The sequence below is a fragment of the Gracilinanus agilis genome, chromosome 1 (assembly GCF_016433145.1).
Source record: "Gracilinanus agilis isolate LMUSP501 chromosome 1, AgileGrace, whole genome shotgun sequence".
Taxonomy (NCBI): domain Eukaryota; kingdom Metazoa; phylum Chordata; class Mammalia; order Didelphimorphia; family Didelphidae; genus Gracilinanus; species Gracilinanus agilis.
This window is the reverse complement of record NC_058130.1, coordinates 164,402,614-164,426,722: the sequence shown is the minus strand read 5'-3', so window position 1 is coordinate 164,426,722 and position 24,109 is coordinate 164,402,614. Positions and strand designations below refer to the sequence as shown.

At 39.3% G+C, this 24,109-nt stretch overlaps 1 protein-coding gene across 1 annotated transcript in view; it reads left to right on the top strand.

Annotated features, from left to right (window-relative positions):
* Positions 1-18,260, top strand: part of GOLM1 (golgi membrane protein 1) — a 37,520-nt gene extending 19,260 nt beyond the window's left edge. The window contains exons 4-8 of the mRNA XM_044678106.1: positions 1,286-1,415; positions 5,554-5,701; positions 6,887-7,150; positions 12,098-12,208; positions 17,612-18,260. Coding sequence (XP_044534041.1) covers positions 1,286-1,415; positions 5,554-5,701; positions 6,887-7,150; positions 12,098-12,208; positions 17,612-17,691 — 733 coding nt within the window. The 3' untranslated portion in view covers positions 17,692-18,260. The remainder of the gene's footprint in view (positions 1-1,285; positions 1,416-5,553; positions 5,702-6,886; positions 7,151-12,097; positions 12,209-17,611) is intronic.
* The last annotated feature ends 5,849 nt before the right edge of the window (positions 18,261-24,109 follow it).

Genomic DNA, 24,109 nt, shown 5'->3' with positions numbered 1-24,109 from the left:
CTTCCTTCCTTCCTTCCTTCCTTCCTTCCTTCCTTCCTTCCTTCCTTCCTTCCTTCCTTCCTTCCTTCCTTCCTTCCTTCCTTCCTTCCTCCCTTCCTCCCTTCCTCCCTTCCTCCCTTCCTCCCTTCCTCCCTTCCTCCCTTCCTTCTAGTGAGGCCAAATCCAATCTATGTCAGTCAGTCACCAAACATTTATCAAGTGTTTACCATATGTTAGGCACTGTAACAAGCATTAGAGTTACAAAGGAAGGCCAAGCAGATTATCCTAGTGCTCTGCTTAACAATGTTGAAGGAGTGGGGTAGACCTGGAGATCTTTGTTGTTTTGTGCCTGTAGCTTCATCCAAATTGCTATACCCTTTTGGAGTTATGTTTCTATAAAATATCTAGGTGTATTAGATCTTGGATTCTTAATTGTCTATGTTCCTGCATATTTTTATTTATACTTTACTGGGTTTGGCCATTTTGGGGACATTTTATTTGATTTCCTGGGATATAAGGTTCAGGTTCTTTTGGTTTTTTTTTTCTAAAGTTTCTAGAATGTAATTCTGAAAATTACCACATCACAATCCAGATAGGTCTACATATTCTTCAATAATTTGGATTATTTGGTAATTTCTTTGAGCCCCCTCCTTTTCCCCTCCCCCCATTTCTACCTGTTTTGCACTGTGTGAAGTTGTTTAATAACTTTTTCATTATTTCCTTCCTTATCTCTCTGGTTTTTTGTTTGTTTGTTTGCCATTATTTACTTCTAGCTTGATTTCTTCCTGTGATTTTTCTTGGGTTTATTATTTGTGTCTTATTGGACTCATGGTTTTCCTTATTAGTCGCAGTTCTTGCTCAGATTCTATAAGCATGTTGCTTCTCTCTCTGAGGACATATCTTGACACATCTTCCATGGTTTCTTTTTTCTGTCTTTCTTGCTTTTAGTACTTAAGCTTATTTAGTTGCTCTGTAGCACTTTTAATAGGATTGATGTGTTCTCCTTTTTTTTTTTCTTTTTTTTTCTTTTAAATCTTTTTACTTGGGCTGCCTGGGGTGTGTGTGTGTGTGTGTGTGTGTGTGTGTGTGTGTGTGTGTGTGTGTGTGATATTTCTCTGTATTTATTTATTTTTGGTGGTTTATGTGAGGAGTTGCCTGCCTCCAGGTTGCTTTCATGCCATCTTGGTTAATATGTTTTTGAGGTAGATTTCATAGTTATAATAGAAAAGTACATAAGGTCTTCTAATACTGTTCTTTAATGATAAAAGTTTTTCATGCCTTTCTTCTGGCCTATTTTCCCCTAAAGGAGCCAGTGCATCAACCAGATGAAAGAGTTGAAGGAACAGTGTGAAGAAAGGATAGAAGAAGTCACTAAAAAAGGAAATGAAGCTACAGCGTCCAGAAACCTCAGTGAAAAAAATGATCAAAACAGCCAGGTAAATCAGAGGTTCATTTGTCACAATTTTGATCAGTCCATTTTTTCTTAACATTTTCTTCCTTTTTGCTTTTAGTTCTCTGTTTTCCTGTTACAGTAGTCTTGGCATTTCCCTTTCCGGATTGATTGGCAGATCCCAAACCAGAGTTAACTCAGTCCACTAGAACTGGCCCCTAGAAGAAGGAAGCCCAGCCCTTTTCTAGTTTCTTCCATTTGAAAACTATAATATTATGTTTACAGCATAGTGTAATGGAAGGAGCTCTGGATTTGGAATCAGAGGACCTGGGTTCAACTCCATGTCTGGCTACTTTGGACAAGTCACTTCATTTAATCAATAAACTTTTTATTAAGCATCTATTGTGTTCCAGGCACTACTGTGCTAAGTGCTGGGAATATGGAGAAAAGCAGAAGACCATCACTGCTTTCAAGGAGCATATAGTTTAATGGGGGAGACAATATTCAAATAACAATGTGCATATAAGATACATAGAGGATAAATTAGAGATTATCAACAAAAGGAAAACACCAGCATTAATGGGGATTAGGAAAGGCTTCCTGTGGAAGAAGAATTTTATCTGGGTCTTGAAGGAAGCCAGAGAAAGCAGGAGGAAGAGATGAGAAGGGAAGACATTTGAATCATAGGATTCAGTGAAAATGTACAAATAGAAGATGGAAAAACAAGGAGGCCAGAATCACTGGATTGCAGTGTCCATGGTATAAAAAGGTTGGAAGAATAGGGGCATGTTATGAAGATCTTTGAATGCCAAACAGAATTTAATATTTGATCTTGGAGGGGCCACTAGGTAGCACAATGGATAGAGCACTAACTCTGAAGTGAGCAGGATCTGGGTTCAAATCTGGCCTCAGACATTCCTAGCTATGTGACCCTGGGCAAGTCACTTAACTCCCATTGCCTAGCCCTTGCCTCACTTCTGTTATAGAATTGATACTAAGGCAGAAGGTAAGGGTTTATTTGGGAAGTATCTGAGGCCAGATTTGAATCGAGGATGTCCCATATCTAGTTCTGGCTCTCGATCCAATGAGCCATCCAGCTGTCCCCCAAGAAATGAGTTTTAAAAAAAAATTGATTCTAGAGGTAATAAGGAGGCACTCTGGTTTACTGAAAAGAGAAGTGACATAGTTAGATCTGCTCTTTGACAGCCAAGGGACAGACAAATCAGTGAGGGGAGAGACTCTTGGCAGGCATACCACCCAGAAGGCCATTGTACTATTTCAGGTGGAAGATGATGAGAGCCTGTACTAAGATGGTAGCAGTGTCAGAGGAGAGATGGAGGGATGTTGTGAAGGAAAAATGGTCAGGCTGTGCCACCATATTGGATATGGAGGGGGCAGTGAGAGAGAGTGGGGAGTCAAGGATGATCCCTTGATGGTGAGCCTGATTGATTAGGAGGATGGGTGATATCCTCAACAGCAAGAAGAAAGATTGAAAGAGGGGAGAATTTGGAAGAAAAACGAGTTCAGGTTTGGATTTGTTGAATTGATGATGTCTGTAGTTCATTCAGTTTGAGAAATCCAACAGGCATTGTGAGACTGGAGATCACAGCAGAAAAGTCCCAGAGTTTTACTGTTCTGAGATTCAGTTTCTTCATGTTTAAAAGAAATGCATTAGATAGTGTAAGGGGTAAAAAGAGGTTTTGGTTGGGTGAATATTAAAAAGTTTGGTCTCCAGGGAATTGAATAATTATCAATCCCCAATTAAAGAATAACCTCAAGTCAAAATGACTTTTATGGAAGTTTATTTATAAATGAAAAGGGGAAGAGAAAATAAAGAAAATGAGAAAGAGTATAGGATAAGTAATCTAACTTACTAAGTAATTTGCCCCAGCCTCCTTATTCAACCCTGGGAGATCTAATTAATCCTCAGTTGGAGGAGGCTCAGCCTTGAGCCTTAGGCCAGAGGGCCCCATGGGCCGGAGATGAATCAAGCAAAAGGTTCGATTACAGAATCTCTTTTGAAAGAGCAGTTTCTTTAGAGAAGTCCAGGAAGATTTAGTCTTTACACTCACCACATGTAGTTCTAAGGGAAAGATTTAAGAACAGTCTCATCAAGGTCTCAGGGTCCCAGGTCCAGTACTCTTCCAGGTCCAAGGCACGAACAAGAAGAACCAAAAGGGCGAGCCCCAGAAGTTCTTTTAATTTATCCAGACCATTTCTTTCGTCACTTCCAGTTTACCTGTCCAGTCACAACAGATGCTTTTCTTAGGACTGCCTAGGGGGCAGTCAGTCAATTCTGATTCGTCATCCATTTTTGCGCACGTGGGTCACAGACCTCCCCACTTGAGAATTAAGTGGAGTTGTTTACACTTTTAGTGATTACATTTGAGAATGGGCAAGGAAGATTTAATCTCATTATCACGATAGTTTGATATTATATATGAATTTAACCTATTTGTGAGTGAAGGGCTATGGCTAGAGCAAAAATGAGGTGTGAGATTTGGTGACAGGAATAAAGCTTCAAAGGTATAACATGTTGCAAGAAGATAATGATGCTTAGCAAGAACTTGATTCATTTAAAATATAAAATTCTTTTTTGCTTGGGTAATCCTTCCATCATATCCAAGTGCCATCAAAATCTCAACGTCTGAGGGCATCTAGATAGCTTAGTGGATAGAGAGCCAGGCTTAGAGATGGGAGTTCCTGGCAAATCATCCAACTCCAAATGCTGAATCCTTACCTCTCTACTGCCTTGGAACCAATACTTAGAACTGATTTTTAAGAGAGTAAGGGTTTAAAAAAAAAAGCCTAAATGCCTGGAGTTGCCTGAGTTTTATCTAGCACCAAAGTTTATCTCCAAGTTTTTAGCTTAGTTAGATTTTTCCTTCTACGGTGATTTTATACATTCATAGAACTAGAGCTGGAAGGGACCTCAGAAGCCATCTAGTCCAGCTCCTTCTTTTTACGGATAAGAAAACTGAAGCCCAGGGAAGTAAAGTGACCTGCCTTTAGAGGGAGTAAAAATCAGAGATGAGATTTGAACTTCTGTCCTCCAAATCTAAAATCAGAGCTCCTCCCACTGGATTACGCAGCTGTGGTTGATCATTATCATTCTCTTTGCATTTCTGGCCCCAAAACATATGGTATAGCTTGACCCATAAGATATAATTGGAGATTTTTTTATATTTCATCTGGGAAACATTCCTTTGTTGACTTGTGATTAATCAGAAAAGATTTTTTGCTTAACTTATTTTTCATCCCATAGGAAGGTGAATTGCTCTTTAAAAACAACATCCACCACCAAAAAACGTCAATTCCAGTACAAATCAAATCCTATAATAACCCATTGTATCATAGTGCTTTTGTGCTGTTGAAATTATTGTTGTATTGAGTATATTCTGAAATATGTGGACTATTTTTCATATGACAAGAAGGGTTTTTGTTGCTACCTTACAGGACTCACAAGTTAATACCATTCAGCTCTTTGGAGTCATTAGATTTCAAGCTAGTCTTCCTGTTTCTGAAGGATTTTTCGGTTCTTGATTCTTGATAACTCCTGTTGTTCTTGCTGTACAGTTTTATATTAAAGTTGCCAGGTGATATGTGGGAAGCCAATAAGAGAATAGATAAAAATCTGAGACTCCTCTTTTGACCTCTTTTGTGATCCTTGCGATTTCTTGTTGAAAAAGTATTGTGGCCCTATTGAAAAGCTTTAAATTCAGGTTTGCTAGGAACTTAAAGCTTTTCAATAAGGCCACAATACTTTTCAACAAGAAATCACAAGGATCACCAAAGGGGTCAAAAGAGGAGTCTCAGATTTTTATCTATTCTCTTATTGGCTTCCCACAGTGATAGACCCTTAGACTATTAGTTATAAAAGGGACCTTAAATGTCATTTAACCCCTCCCAAAAGCACGAATCCCTTTTCCAGTTTTCTTGAAGATTCCAAGAATGTAGACCCAGCTACTGGTGCCTTCTCATTAACATTGCCTTGTATTTACTTTGCATTTATTCTGTTTTGCTTATGTGTATACATATTGTTTCCCTCATTAGATGTGATGACAGATTATTTAGTTCTGTCTTTGCATCCTTAGCACCACAGGCATAATGCCTGGTACACAGTCTGAGTTTAATAAATGATTATTGGTTGATTGAGGAAATTTATGTGACTTTGGGTATTTCAGCAAATTGCTATCAATCCGCTGGAGCCCAAACAACAAGAATCGGAACCAAAAGAGGTAGTAATGAAGCAGGAAAAAGAAAATATAGTTCCCGATGGACCCACATCTTCTGAGAAGACCTCCTATGTGATGAGAAAGGAAGAAAAAAAAGGTAAATTGGATCTCAGCAATTAGGTCTCCTAACCCTGTTCAGTGAAAAACAAACATAAATCCCCAGCAACTAAGTAGAAAGAAACAAGGGCATAGTTCGATGATGCAGGCTCTTGTCTCCATAGTTTACAGTGTGGTTCCCATTTTGTTTTTTCACTTCTTCCCATAAGTCAGCAGTGCAAAGGAGCAACTTATTCTTGGAACAGTTGCCTTAGATGGATTAAGAATAAGTTGTTTCTTTATCAGATGACAAACATGAACGAAGAAGACCTTGGCCATTCATCCTGTTAGAAGGCAGACAAGTCCCAGTTAGCATCTCAAAGATTAATGAGGCTGCTTTGATTGGGTCCGTGGCTATCATAAAAGAATATGTGACAAGCAATGGATATGAAGAATACCTAGAAATATAAGAAGACTTGAAGTTGCTCCAGAGTAAAATAAACAGAATTAGGTAGATAGCATATATAATAAAACCACAGCAGCATAGGTAGAAAGAACAATAAGTGAAATTGAACTCGATGGAATGGTAATAACCAAACATGGCTAGAGAGAAGAGTTGAGAAAATGCATTTCTCTCCTTTCTAGACATGAGAGACTATGGACGTGGAACATCATGTATACTTTCAGATTCCCTTCATGAGTGTGTTAGTTATGCTGTCCTCCCTCCTCCTCCCCACCCCAGTCTTTTTTTTAATTGTTTGTTACTAAAGGGATACATTCAGAGATGAGTGTGATAAAAAATGTACAAATAAAAATGTAAAATGAAAAAAAATTAATGAAGCCATTAGAAAAATGAACATGGCCATTCTTCTCCCTAGAACTGACTCATTTTAAGGTGGCCACCATCTGGTAGTTCCCAGATTTATTTGCTCAGTTACAAATGATTGGAAAAAAAAGAACAAGACACAAAACTAAGATGCTCACCCTTATCCTCACTTGTGGACAAGGTACTCTAAGCAGTGGAGACCAAACAGTTCTCCAACACTATCAAAATACAAGTTCTAAAAAGGATGTGACTTATTTACTTTTTCCTTTCCTTCTGGCCATGCTAAAAGATCAAACCTAATGACCTAAATCGTTCCTTACCCTGAACTCACTGGGAAAGCAGTGGAAGTTGAAGGATGGAGGGGTTGCCTATGAAGGATTTGCGATCGTTTCTCTTTAGTGAACTGTGTTCTTTCCACAGAGGAGACCAATGACATCTTGATTCCCATCCGAGAGGAGGCCCATAGTGAGAACCAGGGAGGTGAGCTTCTGCCTCCAGAGCCAGGCAGAGAGCAGAACTCGAACGAAAAAGGAAAGGGAAAAGAGAGCACTGAACTCAAAGAATCTGTCCAGACACAGAAGGGACCAGCTGGCCTTCTGCTCAGCCAGGAGAATCATGATGCTGAGGAGCCAGAGAGGGATGAACTTGTCATTAGGGAAGATGAACAGCCTGGTGAGCAGGATGGTAAGTAAAGAAGCTTTTCTTGGCAAGACAAAGCTTGGCATCTCTTCACCCAGGAACCCTTACCCTGGTATCTCTTCATTATTCTTTTCTTTATTTATGGGAATGGATTCTGTGAATTTTGAAGAGCATGTCAGATAAAGGAAGGAAGAAAGAAGGAAGGATGGATGGATGGATGGATGGATGGGTGGATTTCTTGAATGTTTTGCTAAGTGCTAAGCAGTATTCTAGGTGCTGGGCTACAAATAAGAACCAAAAAGATAGAAAGGCCCTGCCTTCAAGGAGCTTGCATTCAATTGGAGAAGACAAGGAAGAAAGAGTTGAAAAGGGAACTGAAAAGCTAAAGAATGGAGTGGGAGGAAAATAGAATAGGGGAAAGAGGACTTATAATATTCCAGCCAGGTATACTATTAGATGAAGTAGCAAGTATTTGAGGGGAAGTGATCTGAGGCACTTCATGCAACAGGAATGCAATTCTTAGGGTGACTGCAGTGATGGTTGTTTTTATTTAAAAGGTAGTAATGTGGTAAACCCGACTCTTTCTAATCATGACATTCTAGGCTCTTAAGATTTTTCCTGCTCTCTTTTTAAGTATTTTAACCCTGTGAGTGGTAATCACAAACCTACTGCTGTGTTGGGGGGGGGGGCGGGTATAATCTGTATTTTGAATTAGTCTATTTTCATCCAATTTTCATTGAAATATTTTATGCTTTGACTGTGTCACTCTCTTACTCAAAAACCTTGTAAATTTCCTATTGCCTATAGTATAAAATGAAAATAGCTCAGATTTGCACTTATTGTCAACCTACTTTTCCAGCCTTATTCTAACATTATTTATTATATAGCCTTGCTCCTCCTTCCCATAATCTCCCCTGCACCAATCAAGAACATCACCCCATCTTGTCATTGGTTCTTTCTGAGAACAAAGGATAGACAACAGTTCTGTATACCCAGGCCAAGCTGATTTACTGTTCTCAATCTGTTCCTGTCCCATTGCTTTGCATCTGTGCAACAGGCCATGTGTATGTAGGCTAAACCTGGGACATAATTTTTTCTTACCTTTGCCTCTTCACAAGTGTTTCACAGATAACAGATGGAAAATTGGAAGAAGACACCTCTAATTCAAGTGGACAAATGGCAACCTCTACACTGATTTGGACTGCCCAAAGGACAGTCCCTTGTTCTTGATTTGTTACTTATTGTCACGTGTGGGTAACTCATCCCCCCTCCCCACTAAAGGAGGTGGGGATGACATTATCTCTGGTTGCTAGAGTTTTGACTATGAATGGGTTAGAGCTAATTCCATTTTCACACCAATTGACTCTTTCATTTTTAAAATTTTAATTTAATTGTTACTTTTATGCAAAACACACTTCCATATTGATCATTATTGTAAGAGCACACCATACAAAACCAAACCCCCACAAAAACCATAAATACAGGGATGTGAAAGATAGTATGCTTTCATCCACATTCATCTGACTCCACAGTTCTTTCTCTGGAGGTGGATAGCATTCGCTGCCATTAGTCTTTCAAGATTGTCCCAGATGGTTGCATTGCAGAGAAGAGCCAAGTTTTCACAGCTGATCACCATACAGTATTGCTCTTACTGCATACAATGTTCTCCTGGTTCTGCTTATTTCGCTCTGCATCTGTTCATGTAGGTCTTTCCAGCTTTTTTCTGAAATTATCCTGCTCATCATTTCTTATAGCACAATGGTATTCTGTCACCAGCATGTACCACAGTTTGTTCAGCCATTCCCCAGTGGATGGACATCCTTCAATTTCCAATTCTTTGCCACCACAAAAAGGGATGCTATAAATATTTGTGTACAAATAGATCCTTTTTCCTTTTTTATTCTCTCTTTGGGATAGAAACCTAGTTGTGGTATTATAGGATCCAAGTATATGCACACCTTACTATCCCTTTGGGCATAGTTCCTCTCCAAAATGGTTTGATCAGTTCACAATTCCACCAGCAATGCATTATTTTATATATATATAGTCCAAATTTTGCCACATCCCCTCCAACACTTATTACTTTCCTTTCCTGTTATATTGGCCAATCTGATAGGTATTAAGTGGTACCTCAGCGTTGTTTTAATTCGCATTTCTCTAATCAAGATTGATTTAGGTCTTTTTTTATATGATTATTGATAACTTTGATTTCTTCATCTGAAAATTGCTTGTTCATATCCTTTGACCATTTGTCACCAATTTACTCTTTCTTCAAGACTTTTCTTAATAATATAGGTACTGTGTCTCCATGAAGTTTTCTCTCATTTCCATCAACCCTCTTGCCCTCCCATACTCATTCTAGAAATATGAATGAATCCTTTTTTGTCATCTTACCTATTTCAAGATGCCTATTTACTCTCTGCTTTTCTTAAACATTTTATGAGCTCTTTTGAATTCTTCCTTCTCTTCCAAAAGTGTTACATAGTAGGAGATTCATTGACGAGCCTTTCTGAACTTAACTAGGTCAACCAACAAACCGATACTGCTTCTCATTGGGTCCATGCCAGGAGGCTTTCTGGGTTGGTAGGATATACTGGACCTTACAGTCCACTGGGATGATCTTGGAGAAGATGTGATCACCACTATGGCATAAAAAAAGGCATAAGAGTAGAGCTAGATGGGGGGAATTTCTTTGAGATTTTTGTGCATTTATTTTGTGCATTAAATAAATGTGCAAATGCTATAGATGAACAATGAACAGGGCCCAGAATTGAATAGAATGAAAGGAGAGAGGAGTTTAGATTGCTTTTGGTGATCCCCAATGGCCCTTTGCCACACAGATCCATCTTTCTTAAGATACACATTCTCAGATGATTGCATAGGACTATACGTTGTGGAATGTCAAAAATTCTGAAGAATCAGAATTGCAGGTGACCCAAAGGGCAATGCTAAAACACATGGTGAGCATAAGTAGGCTTCTAGGTATTATTATAGGATTTAAATTAATGTCCAACACTCCAAGAATTATATTTTTATGAAGTTTATTAATAATCACTTGAAGTAAAAGGAATAAAAAGGAAATAGAAGTAAAAAAATAATTATTTAACAAAATTAAGACTACATGACTAAGTTCTCCTTGCCTGTTTAAAAAGCCCCTACACCAAAGCTACAACAAGAAGAGAAGAGAGTGAGAGGCGGGGCTACACCAAATTTATATCCTCCCTACATCAGCACGTCATGTGAGAAGGGACGTGGGATGCTGGGGATCGTAGTTTTTAGGGTAACAGATTCTAATTACACATTATGGTGATAACCTCATTCAAGAAGTGAAGTAAAAGTCACTTCCCAGGAAAGGCATCATCCCAGAAGAGAAGAAGGTTGTCTAGCAAGAGCATGGGATAACTGCATGCTACTATGGGACCCCCAAATATTGGGAAGCCCCTGGGTGTTAGGCAGAAATTCTGCAGATAATTTATGGGAAGAAATAGTAAATGATCGCACAGAATGAGAAGGGCATAGATGGCTTACTGGAGGGATTGCACAGACCAATTGAAACAAGCAAATTTAAAGAAAATGAAGGAATCAGAATGTGCTCATTTTCATAGGGCTTTATTCAGTTCTTATTTCTGGATGCTGTTTTTATTATCCCTTCTCTTGCAGAAGTAGCAATACTAATTTTTGAAAGATATCATTCTAGATAGCACAGTACTTTGTCCTTTAAAAAAATACTACCTCCAGGCCCTTTTTACTTATTAACTTTTGTTTGAAGTTAGTGGGAACTATTCTTTTTTTTAAACCTTCCCTTACCTTCCCATCTTAGACTGCAATACTGTGTATTGGTTCCAAGACAGAAGAGCAGCAAGGGCTAGGCAATGGGGGTAGAGTGATTTGCCCAGGGTCACATACCTAGGGAGAGTTTGAGACCAGATTTGAATTTAGAGCCTCTTGTTTCTGGGCCTGGCTGCCTATCTGCTGAGCTGCCTAGCCACCCTGGAAATATTCCTAGAGAGTGGCAACTACTGATTGGAAATATATTATTTTGCAAAGAAGGGTTAGCTGATTTTCCATGTAAGCTTATTTCCCCCATAAAAAGATTTATAGTTAATTTCTGGATGATGTTTTTTAAAACCATCTCTCAAAAGTCATGAAACGTGACTTTTACTTAAGGGGAATTACAAATTCAGGTTAAAAGCTAAATAGGCTTATACATATGTAATAGGTACTAAAAATTCTCATACAGGGTGTCCCAAAAGCATTAGTGCCACTAAAAGCTTTTAATAACAGAAAATTGCAGTTAGACTTTTGGATACCCTGCCTATGGATTATCACAGGGTACAATTATTAGAGCATTAGCAAGAAGAACTTGGTGTTACAAGATTATTCAATTGGTAGTTTTTATTTCTTAGTATTCTATTTATAGGCAGCACATCATGCTATTCCTGAGACACAGTTCTGACTGAGTGCGCTGCTCATCAGGCAGGCAACAAGCTATTTATTTATTCATTCACTTATTTACTTTTTTAAAACATTAACTTCCATCTTGGAATCAGTACCGTGTATCAGTTCCAAGGCAGAAGAGTGGTAAGGGCTAAGCAATGGGGGTTAAGTGACTTGCTCAGGGTCACCTAACTAGGAAGTGTCTAAGGTCAAATTTGAACCCAGGACCTCCTGTCTCTAGGCCTGGCTCTCAATCCACTGAGCCACCCAGCTGCCCGCCTGATACACCCCCCCCCCTTTAAATGTATGTTTATATGCACATAAGCGCACAGATCTCTTAACTGGGAAAGTGTTTCAGAAAATTTTCTCATCAAATTCCTTCCTTTTACAGAAGAGGAAAACTATAGAAAAGCTAAATGATTTGTTCAAAGTGATGCTGGTGGTCGTCATCCATGGCAGAACTCTGGCCCTATGATTCTAGATTCAGCAGGAAAGTACAAAAATTCTCCATTGAATCAGAGTTGGTTTGGATGATTGCTTTCATTATCTTTTCAGGAGTAAATCAACCCAAACTGGAAATAAGTGAAGATTACAACAATGATGAAAATGAGGCTGAGTCTGAAAGAGACAAGCAGGCAGCTCTCACGGGCAACGATAACCTAAATGGCAAGTATTGGTGGGGAGGGCTGATCTGTCCTCATTTTATCTCTCTTTAGTGGATGAGGGGGCCACTTCAATCCAAATCATGATCTCATCAAGATTAAACTTTGGGGGGGGGGGAAGTACCTTCTCTTCTTCAGAAGACTTGGCAAAGGCCAGTGACATTTAAAAAGTAGATTTATATTGATAATCATTTTTACATTGCCAAGATTTCTCCCTTTATCTTGCTGCTCAGAAAAAGAAAGGAAAAACTTCTGTAAAATCAATTAAAACATTGGGGAAGGAACAGACATTTCTTCCATCTTCTATGCCTATGGAGCCCAACCCCTGAAAGGGTTGAGGGAGGAAAGAGTATTTTCTCATAATTCTTTTTTTTTTTTTTAAACCCTTACCTTCCGTCTTGGAGTCAATACTGTGTATTGGCTCCAAGGCAGAAGAGCGGTAAGGGCTAGGCAATGGGGGTCAAGTGATTTGCCCAGGGTCACACAGCTGGGAAGTGTCTGAGGCCAGATTTGAACCTAGGACCTCCCGTCTCTAGGCCTGGTTCTCAATCCACTGAGCTACCCAGCTGCCCCTTTTCTCATAATTCTTATCTCTAATTTGGGGCTTAAATTACTAGTTATTTATAGTTTAGCAAAATTCACTTTGAATTCTCTTGTATTTCTTTCCATTTATACTATTGAACTAATAGTTAAAAAAAATTTTGGAGATAGTGTAGCAATCACAACCAAGTTTCATGGCAAACTCAAGGATATTCTCAGAAATTAAATACTGTGCTAAGGTTTCTTTAGAGTTGTTTGTCATCATGGATAGATTTATTCAATGTATTTACCTTGCTTACTCCATGATAAGTGCTCTTCAGGACAGTTGGGGAAAGCGTTCTTTAGGGTTTGTCCTTGGCTTCCTCCCTTCCCCTCTGCTCCCCTCTCCTCTTTCCTACTTCATTTGGTGATCTCATGAACTCTTATGGGGTCCATTATTATTGTTTTGTTGATAATCATCAGATCTGCCTATTTTGCCCTGGCCTCTGTTCCATCCACTACACCTCAGTTTCCAGATGCTTTCAGACACCTCCGTCTGGTCGTCCCATAGATGTCCCATCCTCAATCTACTCCAATGGTTGCCCGTGAACTCCAAGATCAAATACACAATCCTCCATTATTCAGAGCCCTCATAACCGAGCCCCCAAACCCCTCACTTGCCAGGCTTCTTATACCTCTTTATTTCACTCTCTTCCATCCATGACGCTGGCCTCCTGGATGCTCCTTAGACAAGATACTCCAGTAGGCTCTGGGCTCTTTCTCTGGTTTTCCCCCTTTGCCTCAGATGCTCTCTCCCTCCTTTTCTTTGCCTGCTGGCCTTTCTGGCTTCCTTCAAGTTCCAAGTAAAACCTCCCCTTCTCCAGGAAGCCTTTCCCAGTCCCTCTTGGCCGTTTTTCTGTTATTTATTTCCTCTCTATCTTCTAGATTGCTTGTTTGTTCCTATTTGTTTGTTTGTTGTCTCCATGAGGCTGTCAGCTCCTTGAGGACAGGGACCACCTTTTGTCTCTTTTTGTATCCCTGGTACATAGTGCCTGACACATAGTAGGTGCTTCATCACTTGAACCACTGACCGTGAGGCTGTTGGAATTCCCTCCAAGATAATTCACGTTATGCAGCATTTCTTTTGTTGATGTCATAGTGATTTCCAGCTGTGATGGCTTTTTTTTTCCTATTGAGAAAGTCCAGCACTTAAAAAAAATACACTAATATGAGAAAAACATTTCATATATAACAAATCTATTAATAAATTAATAAAATATCAGACATAACCTATAGGATGTCACAAGAGAAAGAAGACTTGATTGGGAGTCAGAAGTTGGAGACGGAGTCTGAATCCTGGATGTGCTACTTACTACTAGCACCTCTATCCACCTGTTTTTTCCTTTGTGAAATTAGGAGGCAAGGTTGTGGGGAGGCTCAGAAGGGAGAATCAGTGTGATGAAGTCTTAGAAAAGCAGACAGTCCAAAGGCCAGATCTCTACTTTCATTGGTGGAGGGGACTCTGGATGAGGAAACTCTCTACTAATCCTGATAAAACTAATAATAAAACCTGCTCTGGAGTTAGCAGGTCGGGCCCCAGGGAGGTTCAGGCAAGTGGGGTTTGGATCCTGGTTTTCTTGGTCCAGTGGCTGCTGTTCTTTTCTAAAGGATAAGAGGGAGAGACCCAAACTTGGAGGCAGGTGAAGTCAGAGAGAAACAGAGGGAAGGCCGGCACTGTACTTGGTTCATTCAGGATGCTCAAATAATCGTGGTAGTGACAAAGCCTATTTGAGTTTGCACAGATGGTAGCGGAGCTGGGATGGAACTTGGATCTCTTGACTCTCAGGCAGAAAGTCTCTTGGCCTATAGAAAAGGTATGATTCTGAGTACCCAGGGGCCTACCCAAAAGATCTTGACTTTGGGCTGGCTGAATTGAACAAAATGGATATAATAGGAATAAATAAATTTAATAGAGATAAAAGCCCATAAAATCAATTTCCTAAATAAAGTTGAGAGAGCCACGGCTAGACAGTTCATTTGAAAAAGATGTAGAGATTTTGGCAGACTGTAAACTATGTAAATAGAGGGGGATGTGGCCATCTCAAGAATGCTGGTTTACATTATCTGCTGAGCAAGTTTCTAAGATAATCCAAAGGGACTCCTGATGAAAAACACTCTCCACAGCCAAAGAAGGGACTACTGGAGTCTGAGTGCAGATCCAAGCAGGCCATCATCCACTTTATTCCTTCATGAGTGTTTTATTGTTGGGTGACAGGTGTCTTTTGTCACGACATGAGTCATGGAAATATATATTGCAGAAAAGCTCTGGGATAACCTATATCAGATTATTTACTGCCTCTGCGGAGGGGATGGGAAAGGAGAGAGGGAGCCAATCTGAATCCTAAAATGGGAGAAGCCAATGGTCAGAAAATGCCTCTTCGTGGTGCTGAGAAATTAATTAATTCATTAATTGAACAACAAAAAGAATGCATCAGGAGGTGTTGCATTGAGGAATGTGGTAAGTTTCACTCTCCTTGACCCTCGTCAGACCATGTGGAACATTCGAGGAGGGCATGGATAAGCTGCGGAGAATGCAGAAGAGAGGGCTCAGGACGGGGAAGACAGAAGGGACGAGGGATGTTTCGCTGAGAGACGAGAAGCCCAAAGCGAAGGTGCGGTCTCTGTCTTCTAGGATTCGAAGGACTTCTGTGGGATGGGAATTAGCCGCATTCTACTTGGCTCAACAGGGCAAAGTTGGGAGCACTGGATGGAAGGTGCAAAGATGAAATTATAGGTTTGATGGAAATAAAAACTTCCAGACAATTAGAGCTATTCTAGGGATGGGCAGCCTCCGGAGAAGAGGATTCCTCCCACCAGGAAGCTTCGAGAAGAGGCTAACTGACCATACATTGGGATATTGTAGATGGGAGCTCAAAGGGAAAAATGCTGGCACCAAAGGTCCTGGATTCAGATCCTGCTTGGGATGCTTTGTATTTGCTTGACCTTAGGCCATTCCCTCACCTTCCTTGAGGGGGTCTAGACTACATCCTTTCCAGCTTTAAATCTGTGACTCTATGGCTCTTGCTTGAGACTCTCGGGTGGATCTGACAGCCTGACGTTGGCCCTTTCCAACTCTCACATTCTATGCCTTGGTGTTGTTTGATGATTGTTATTTTATGGGTTATAAAATAACCCTAAACAGAGCTTGTTCTCTGTTTCCAAATTATAAGGTTGTCAGTCTGCTTTTCCCTACATTATGCTTTGAATCAAAGTATATAAAACTAACCTGCTTCTCCTTCCGTGATGCCTGGGAATTTGAAATCTAGGCAGCTCCTGCCTTTTCTTGGCCAAGGAGTGGATTGGGTGAGAGCCTCCCATTCACCACCTAATTAACCCACTTATAACTCCATTCTTTAAAGTGATTTGCCAGAACTCAAGAAAGCATCCCAGCCAGAGTCGGGACCCTGTGCTGTGTCTATCAGAGTAATTCTGCCAAAGATGTCTTGAATCTCCCTTTAAATGGGAGCCAGCAGTCGTTTTTATGGCTTCCTTCAGAAGGGTTCTGAAACTTCCTGCTGAGAGCTGCCACTTGTGTGCTGCTGGCCTTTATTTGCTCTGAGGCTGAGAAACAGAAACAGAGGAGGCAGAAGAAAAAAGAAAACCTCTTTTATTTTTTTTTTTAAGAGAAGATTCTGATCATCAAGGAAAGCTGTATTTGATCACCTATTGTAATATATTTTTTTAAACCCTCACCTTCCATCTTAGAATCAATACTGTGTATTGATTCCAAGGCAGAAGAGTGGTAAGGGCTAGGCAATGGGAGTTAAGTGACTTGCCCAGGATCACCCAGCTGGGAATTGTCTGAGACCAGATTGGATCCCAAGATCTCCCATCTCCAGGCCTGGCTCTCAATCCACTGAGCCACCCAGCTGCACCCCCCAGACTATAACTTTTATAGAATTCTTTTGTGAGTTCATCTGGCCCTGGGGATTTTTTCTTAGGAAGTTCTTTGATGGTTTGTTCAATTTCTTTTTCTGAGATGGAATTATTTAAGTATTCTATTTCCTCTTTTATTAATCTAGGCAATTTATATTTTTGCAAATATTCACCCATTTCACCTAGCTTGTCCTATTTATTGCCATGTAAATGAGCAAAATATTCTTGATCATTACCTTAATTTCCTCTTCATCAAAAGTGAGATCACAGTTTTCATCTTTGATATATATGTTCATTTGATTCTCTTTCTTTTTTTTTTTTAATTAGACTAACCACAGACTATAACTTTTAGAGAGACTTGGGAAAAGTCCTTTTCATGGCCATTATAATTAGGAAATTTTGGATTCCTTTTTTGAGAGTCCTGCCCCGCTGGTCTTAGGTCAGATTCACAATGAACAGAGGTATAGGTGGATCACAGACGTACCTTTCATCTTTCCCAATCCTGGGTGTTTCTCAATGGAATGCTCAGACCCAAACGCCATACTTCCAATAGGATCTGATTAAAGCAAAGGAGAGCAATTGCCACATTGGGTAACACAGTGTCGACCCTGGTGCAATGGACCCAGAACATGCCTATTTTCAATACGAATAGAGAGTCACATTTAGTGCATGATAGCTGCTTTGACTTGTTGGTTCTGTCTTGTGATGCACTTAGTAGTCTATCCTTAATCAATAATCATACCACTCGCTATAATGTTGGGAAAATGTAATAATCTTCTTTCTAATACGGTTTGTAAGAACTCATAAAAAATAATGGTAAAATATAATATGTAATATTATAATATATAATAAAATATAATATATAATACATATAATATAATAATGGTAAAAATATATATTGCTTATGCAGGTTTCCAAAAATATTAACATGGGGAATTCCTCTTCCTCTTAGAACCAGAAGTCGAAGAGCAGAACAAAGATGACGTCCACAATAACATAATTGAAGATGAAAAGAAGAATCAGACACTGTGAATCCAGGGTTCAAGGGAAAGCTTACAACCATGGAACACTCCTAAGTATGAAATTAAGCGTGCCCTGGGAGATCCGTGTTGGGGAACTTTAATATGAAGACGATGCCAACAATAGTGGGGAGAATGAGAATGTCAGATGTTTGGACAAGATTTGGGTTGGGTTGGGTTTTTTCCTCCCCTGAAATCAGTTTCAAGGTTTCTAAATGGGTAGAGATTTTTAGAAAGGAAAAACAGACCACTTTTTCTTAATTGGAAAAAATGGATGATCCATGAAAAGACGATCCTTGAAATACCTCCTCTTTCAAGTATGATTCTTAATGTGGCTACATGGCTCCAGTTATTTTTAAAAGTGATTCAAAATTGTAAGTAAGAGCAACATTCCCTCTGCTCTCTAGGTAGGCCCCTCAGCTTGGTTTTTCCTTTTTTGGCTGTGGATTCCCTTTCTCCTTTTGCTGCTCAGTGAGCCACTCTGAAAACTGTTCTCCAGGGGAACCATGTAGCTATGGAGGACAGGCTCCATTGCTGGCTCTCCTGTACTTGGTATTTCTGACAATCAGAATAGCCCCTTCAGTACTGACTGTTAATACACAAAACATTACTAGCAACACATTTTAAGCAAGACTAAATGGAAAGTTCTTGTTCTGGTTGTGTGCATCTTCATTTTAAAAGGATTCCTTTTATAACACTTTCTAAATGATGTAACTCACTGGGGACGTGTACTTCCTTTCCAGTTAGGGACTTCTCTGGCGAGTCAATATTATGAACAAAGGAGGAATGTGATTCACTGAAACACAACGGGAATCTGAGCATTAATGTCAGCATGGGCATTTCTGTAGCACAGAACACAAAGATGGAAATATAGAATGGTTTCTAAAGTTACTCTGATCTTCAAGGGACTCTGAGCCTACTTGGGTTAAAACAAAATTAATAGAAGATATTCAAGATTTGGGAAAGCTTGGAGAGAAAGGAGAAAAGGAAGCAATAAGGTTGGTTTGTTTTTTGTCCTACATTTTACACATTCACTTGTAAGGAAAAATTAAAAAAAAACAAACAAACAACAAACCTATGTAACAGTTTCATCTGACTTGAATAATTTAATTAGATGATATTTGTTTTGAAAATGAATTCACCTTTTTCTGCTGTTTAATAATTAAAATGACTTAATTAATTGATTAGCCAGCTAATTAAATAATTGAAGTGATCTTTGTCATAACACAGACTATGACTATAGGTGACAGGCAGGACGTCTTGTGCTTAATTTTTAAATTTACTTTTTTGAATGCAAATTTCCATAATTAGGAATAAATCTCAGAACTATAGGAAAATAGAGAAAGTAAAGTTTACCCTTAAGATGTAGTTAAAAACTACTTTCTAGGTTTAGAATTGGAAAGGGGGCTTAGAGATCCTTCCATCCATCTCCCTAATTTTAAAACCCAAGCAGATGGAAGCTTTTTGAGGCTACATAGCCTTTCCAAGCTCACACAGAGCTAAACAGCGACACAGCTGGCCACCCAGTGTTCTTTTCCTTATGCTGCACGGCATTGGTAGGGGTGAATGTCAGAGAGAAACCGAGACTTGCCTTTGCATGCTACAAGCTCTTTCTTGTTTCATTTTATATCTCCCTCCTTACTCAGTTACCATGAAGAACCCCTTCTTTACAGCAGGCACCTCTTTTAGAAATCACTTCAGCCATTCCATGGCGACTTCTTGTGGCCAGAAACGTCCATCCCTCAGCACCGAGTCTTGGGGTGATGAGTCTCTTTGGACTTTGCCGCCAAGGTGGGTCCTTAGAGAATGACTGTGACTCGGCATGGACTGGAGACCTGTAATAATGAAAATTACGATGCTGCTAGTAGCTTTATAACGTTGTTAAATCAAAGTAGTATTAGCATTAAGAGAGGGAAAGAGAGGAGAGAGGTACGAGTTCCTTAGCTTCCTAATCGATTGGCCGCCGTGATGGATGGAAGCTAACCTCTGACAAGGGTTCTTCAGCTCTCAATGACCCAGCCAGAAGACCTCCAAGGCTCCTGGGTCTCCCCTGTAAGGCCTTTTCTTCACCCTCTCTCTCGCTCTCACATGCCATATCCAAGGAACCAACCACAGTTTCTGGGCCGCCGAGGCGGGCAGCACCTGTGGGATCCGTTTCTTCTTGTTGGTTCCTTGGTTCTTTAATTTCCTTTCTCTGAGGGCTTCTCCATACCTGAATGACTCGGTGATCTTTGATCTCCAGGTCACTGAGTGATGATGTTAAACAAAGCAACATAATGGAGAGAGAAATTCCCTTCCAATTAGCACAACTTGTCAGAACTCAAACCCTGTTAGCATCGCTTTGGAGAACCCATGTCCCACCATGACAGAAAAAAAAAAAATCTGGACATTCAGGACAACTGGTGGGGCAGGAAAAAGGTTTTATAAAAAAATGAAGCCTTGCCTAAATTCTTCTGTGTCCTTTGGTAACTTGCTAAGAGATTGGATAGAAAATCTCCTCTTTGAGATTCTTTGGGATTCTGTCCAAGAGGCTCCTCCTGTTCTTACTCCTGCAGTGATACATTCAAGAATTGAGAAATAAAAACAGCCACTGTCCCTGCATCTACTCAAACTATTTTAGCAGCCCATGAAAGAACCTGACCCATAATCAGAAAGACAGAGCATTTCCCATGGTTTTTCCCCTGGGCTGAGTCATCCACATTGAATTTTTGCCCTCTGGTGGCCACTGGCACACCGGCATGAGGCCGCGAGTCTGCTGCAGTTAATCTGAGCTGTGGCTCCTGAAAATTATCCTCAAGAATGTCAAACCGGCATTCAGTCCCTGATTTTAGGCTCAGCCCCAGGGGCCCCCCCATCAGGGAAGGACTCATTTTTCTAAGTAGCTGGTCAACCAACTACTCGCTCGAGCATTCTGTCAGTCGTAGAAATTATTCTCCTTTACTAGAGTTTAAGGAACTTGATTTCCCCCCAAATCAATTATTTTAGCCTCAAATAATACAAAGGCATTAGGAATGTAGGTTATCTTTTCACAAAAGAGAATCTTAGGCTAGTTTTTTCCTACAGCTTCAATCATATGCTCCGAGTCATTAAGCAACTGCTTTTGAAGAGATACCGTTAATTGTTTTCTTGTGTCAGGTATATTAACTGTACTTTTCTGTGTGTGTGTGCATGTGTGTATGTGCGTGTGTGTGTGTGTGTGTGTGTGTGTGTGGGAGGGTGGGTAGAAAGGGAGCAGAAGAATTACCCTTTGAAGTAAATCACCAGCTTACCACTATTCCACATTTTGAAGGAAGAATCGTTTTTGTGTGATGGCCTCTTTTTTTTAATGGTTATTTGTACAACTTGTAGTAATTACTCTTTGTTAAACATTTGCTTGTAGTAGAATCTGGAATGGCGAAATTAAACTGTGAAGAACTTTGAGAATCATGGGTCATGGAGGGTAGATTAGATCCATTCCTACAGCTTTGTATTTGGCTTAGAGTAGTTTGTATTATGAAATAATGAAAGGGGTTATAATGTTTACCAAACTTGGAAAAACTTGTCTAACACTTTTGTTTGAAATGTTTGTTTTGAAATTGTTTGATTAACTTTAGAAAAATATTTAATACTTTAAAATAAAAACAAATTATGTTCTATGCATGGGTTAGTGCGTTATTTTACTCTGCTAAACAGTTGCAGAAGGTTAGTGTCTCTTTGGTATATTCAGGCATTTATAAGACTTTGGTTTGACTGGTGGCCCAGGTGGCCACACATCTAAAACAAGGACTTACAGTTAACACATTTGCTAAGCAAATATTTATTTGTGAGGAATGGAGTATTAAATATTTGTGTTAATTCCCCATATATTTTAGATCTATCAGACAACTATCAGAGAGTTTTTTCCCCCTCATTTGATCACCTTCTTCCCTTCTTATCCTATATGCATTAATTTTATTGGTGCAAAAAAAGCTTTTCATTTTCTGTAAACTGAATTACTCACTTTATCTTTTGTAATTGTCTCTGTCCCTTGTTTAGTTAAGAATTCATGTTATACTAGCTAGGAATGGCAGATGTTCTCTTTCTCTTTTATGTGTTCTTTAAGATTGAGGGTGCTTACTTATTATCCCTTTTGAATCTATCATGGAATATGGGGAAAGATGTTGGTCATTGCCTAAATTTCTGCCAGACTGCCTAATAGTTTTTCCAAAAGTTATCAAATAAAAATTTTATTCTAGATAATAGATGTTCATCACATTACTTCATTTTTTCTGAGATGTGGATCTCCCTATTTTGCCTGGACTTGCAGTGCAGTATCTATTCTTGGATCTGATACCCCAGTTGATCAGCATGGAAGCTGTTTCATTCCTCCTTAGATGTCCTGGTGCCCTCTCCTTCCCCTTCCCCTGATCTTGGGAGGCCATCATATTGGTCCTCAGCCTACTGTAGCTCAAAACTCCCAAGCTGAAGTAACCCATCAGCTTTAGCCTCCTTGGGATCATGAATACATCCATGTACCACCACACCTGGCCATCACATTACTCTCAACATTGTCATGCTTGTCTGCTTCCTTCTGTTCTCTTTAACGCTTAAAAACAAAGAAAGTTTCTATGGCTCTATTTCCTGTGGTACCACAGTTGCCAATTGCTCCTTTCCCCACTCTCCAATTAAAGAACCGGATTAAAAAAAAACCCACCTTATAGCAAAAAAACATAGTCAAGCAGAACAAGTGCACGCTGTGGTCATGTCCAAAAATGCTCATCTTTTTCTGCACCTTGAATCAGTCCATCCCCTCTATTAGGAGGTGAAGAGCATGCTTTATCTGAGATTTTCTAGAGGTGTGGCTGATCATTGCACTGATTAGCATTTTTGAGTCTTTCAAAATTTTTCTTTACAATGTAGTTATAGAAATTAGTCTAGTTCTACTTACTGCACTGCACTTCAGTTCCTACTTCCTAGGATTCTCTAAAATGATGTTTTTCATAATTTATTATTATACAATATTCCCATTACATTCATATACCACAGCTGGTTGAGCTATTATGCAGTTGATGAGCATCCCTTTAGACTACTCTTTTCCCTCCTCAGTCAGGAAGTTTATTTTGCTTGTGACCATTTCCCTTCCTGGTATTATCCTTCCTCTTAACCACTCCTTCTCCTTATCCTCACTTGTCCTATTGAGTTGGATATTTTCCCACATTAAACTATTATGTGTTATGTTCAATCGCCCTTTATCTGGTTTAGATATGAGTGAGGTTTATCTGATCTCTTTTTCCTCTGTCCCTTCCATGTTTGTATACTTTTGTCTCATGTTCCTCAGTTTTGAGAAGCAGTAGTTTCTAACGTATTCCTCCTGTCTTCATTAGTATATTCTTCCTTTCTTTCTTTTTTGCTCTCTTAAGACCTTCAGAACAATCTGCTCCATTGCTTTCTTATTTAATTCTTCCAATACCCTTTGAAGACATTAAGGTTCTGAAGGGATACTTTGCTTCTTTTCTCACCATTAAAATCTTAGCACAACATCATACAGTCCCTTCCAGTTGCTCAAATACATTTGCCTTTTTAGGTTTCTCTTGACTTACTTTTGTTTGTCAGAGTTCCGATTCAACTCCAGTCTTTTCATCAGGAATGCTTAGAAGTTCTATTCCATACAATTGAACATAACAGACTTCTCTACTAGCAGCAATGCAAGAATCCAGAGCAAGGCTGAGGAACTTGTGAGAAAGAAAACTAGCCACATTCAGAGGAAGAACTGTGGGAGGAGAAACACAGAAGAAAAACAACTGCTTGAACACATGGGCTGATGGGGATGTTATTGGGGACGTAGACACTAAATGATAACTCTAGTCCAACTATCAATAATATGGAATTAGGTCTTAATCAATGATACATGTAAAACCCAGTGGAATTGTGTGTCAGCTAAGGGAGGGTGGGGGAAGTTTGGGGGAGAGGGAAAGAACATGAAACAAGTAACTATGGGAAAATATCCAAAAAAATTTTTTTTTATTTTTAAAAAATTTAAAAAAATAAAGCAATGAAACCTTAGGCATTAAAAAAAAAGAAAAGTAGACCCAGTGCATAAAAGCTTTTAACCCTATATACTTCATGATTGTTTTAGAAATACCTAAGTTTATATTTGACTATATTAGCTTACAAAATTATTACTATGTTAACTTTTGCCTTTTCTTTTGCTTTCCTCTTTTGCTTTCCTTGTTCTACAACCACCATTTCCCCTAAAATGGGAAAATGTATTTATGTTCATATTGGGAGAAAATGATGAATAAAATGTAAAATGCCATGGAAAAAAAAGTTCTATTCCATTAAAAGTCTATTTTTCTTCCTTAGGATTATATATATTCAATGTTGCAGGGAAAATTGTTGAAAGCTTGTATCTTACTTTTTTGGAATACTGTATTTCCAACCTTTCTCTTACTTAAAGTCTTACAAAGTCTTGT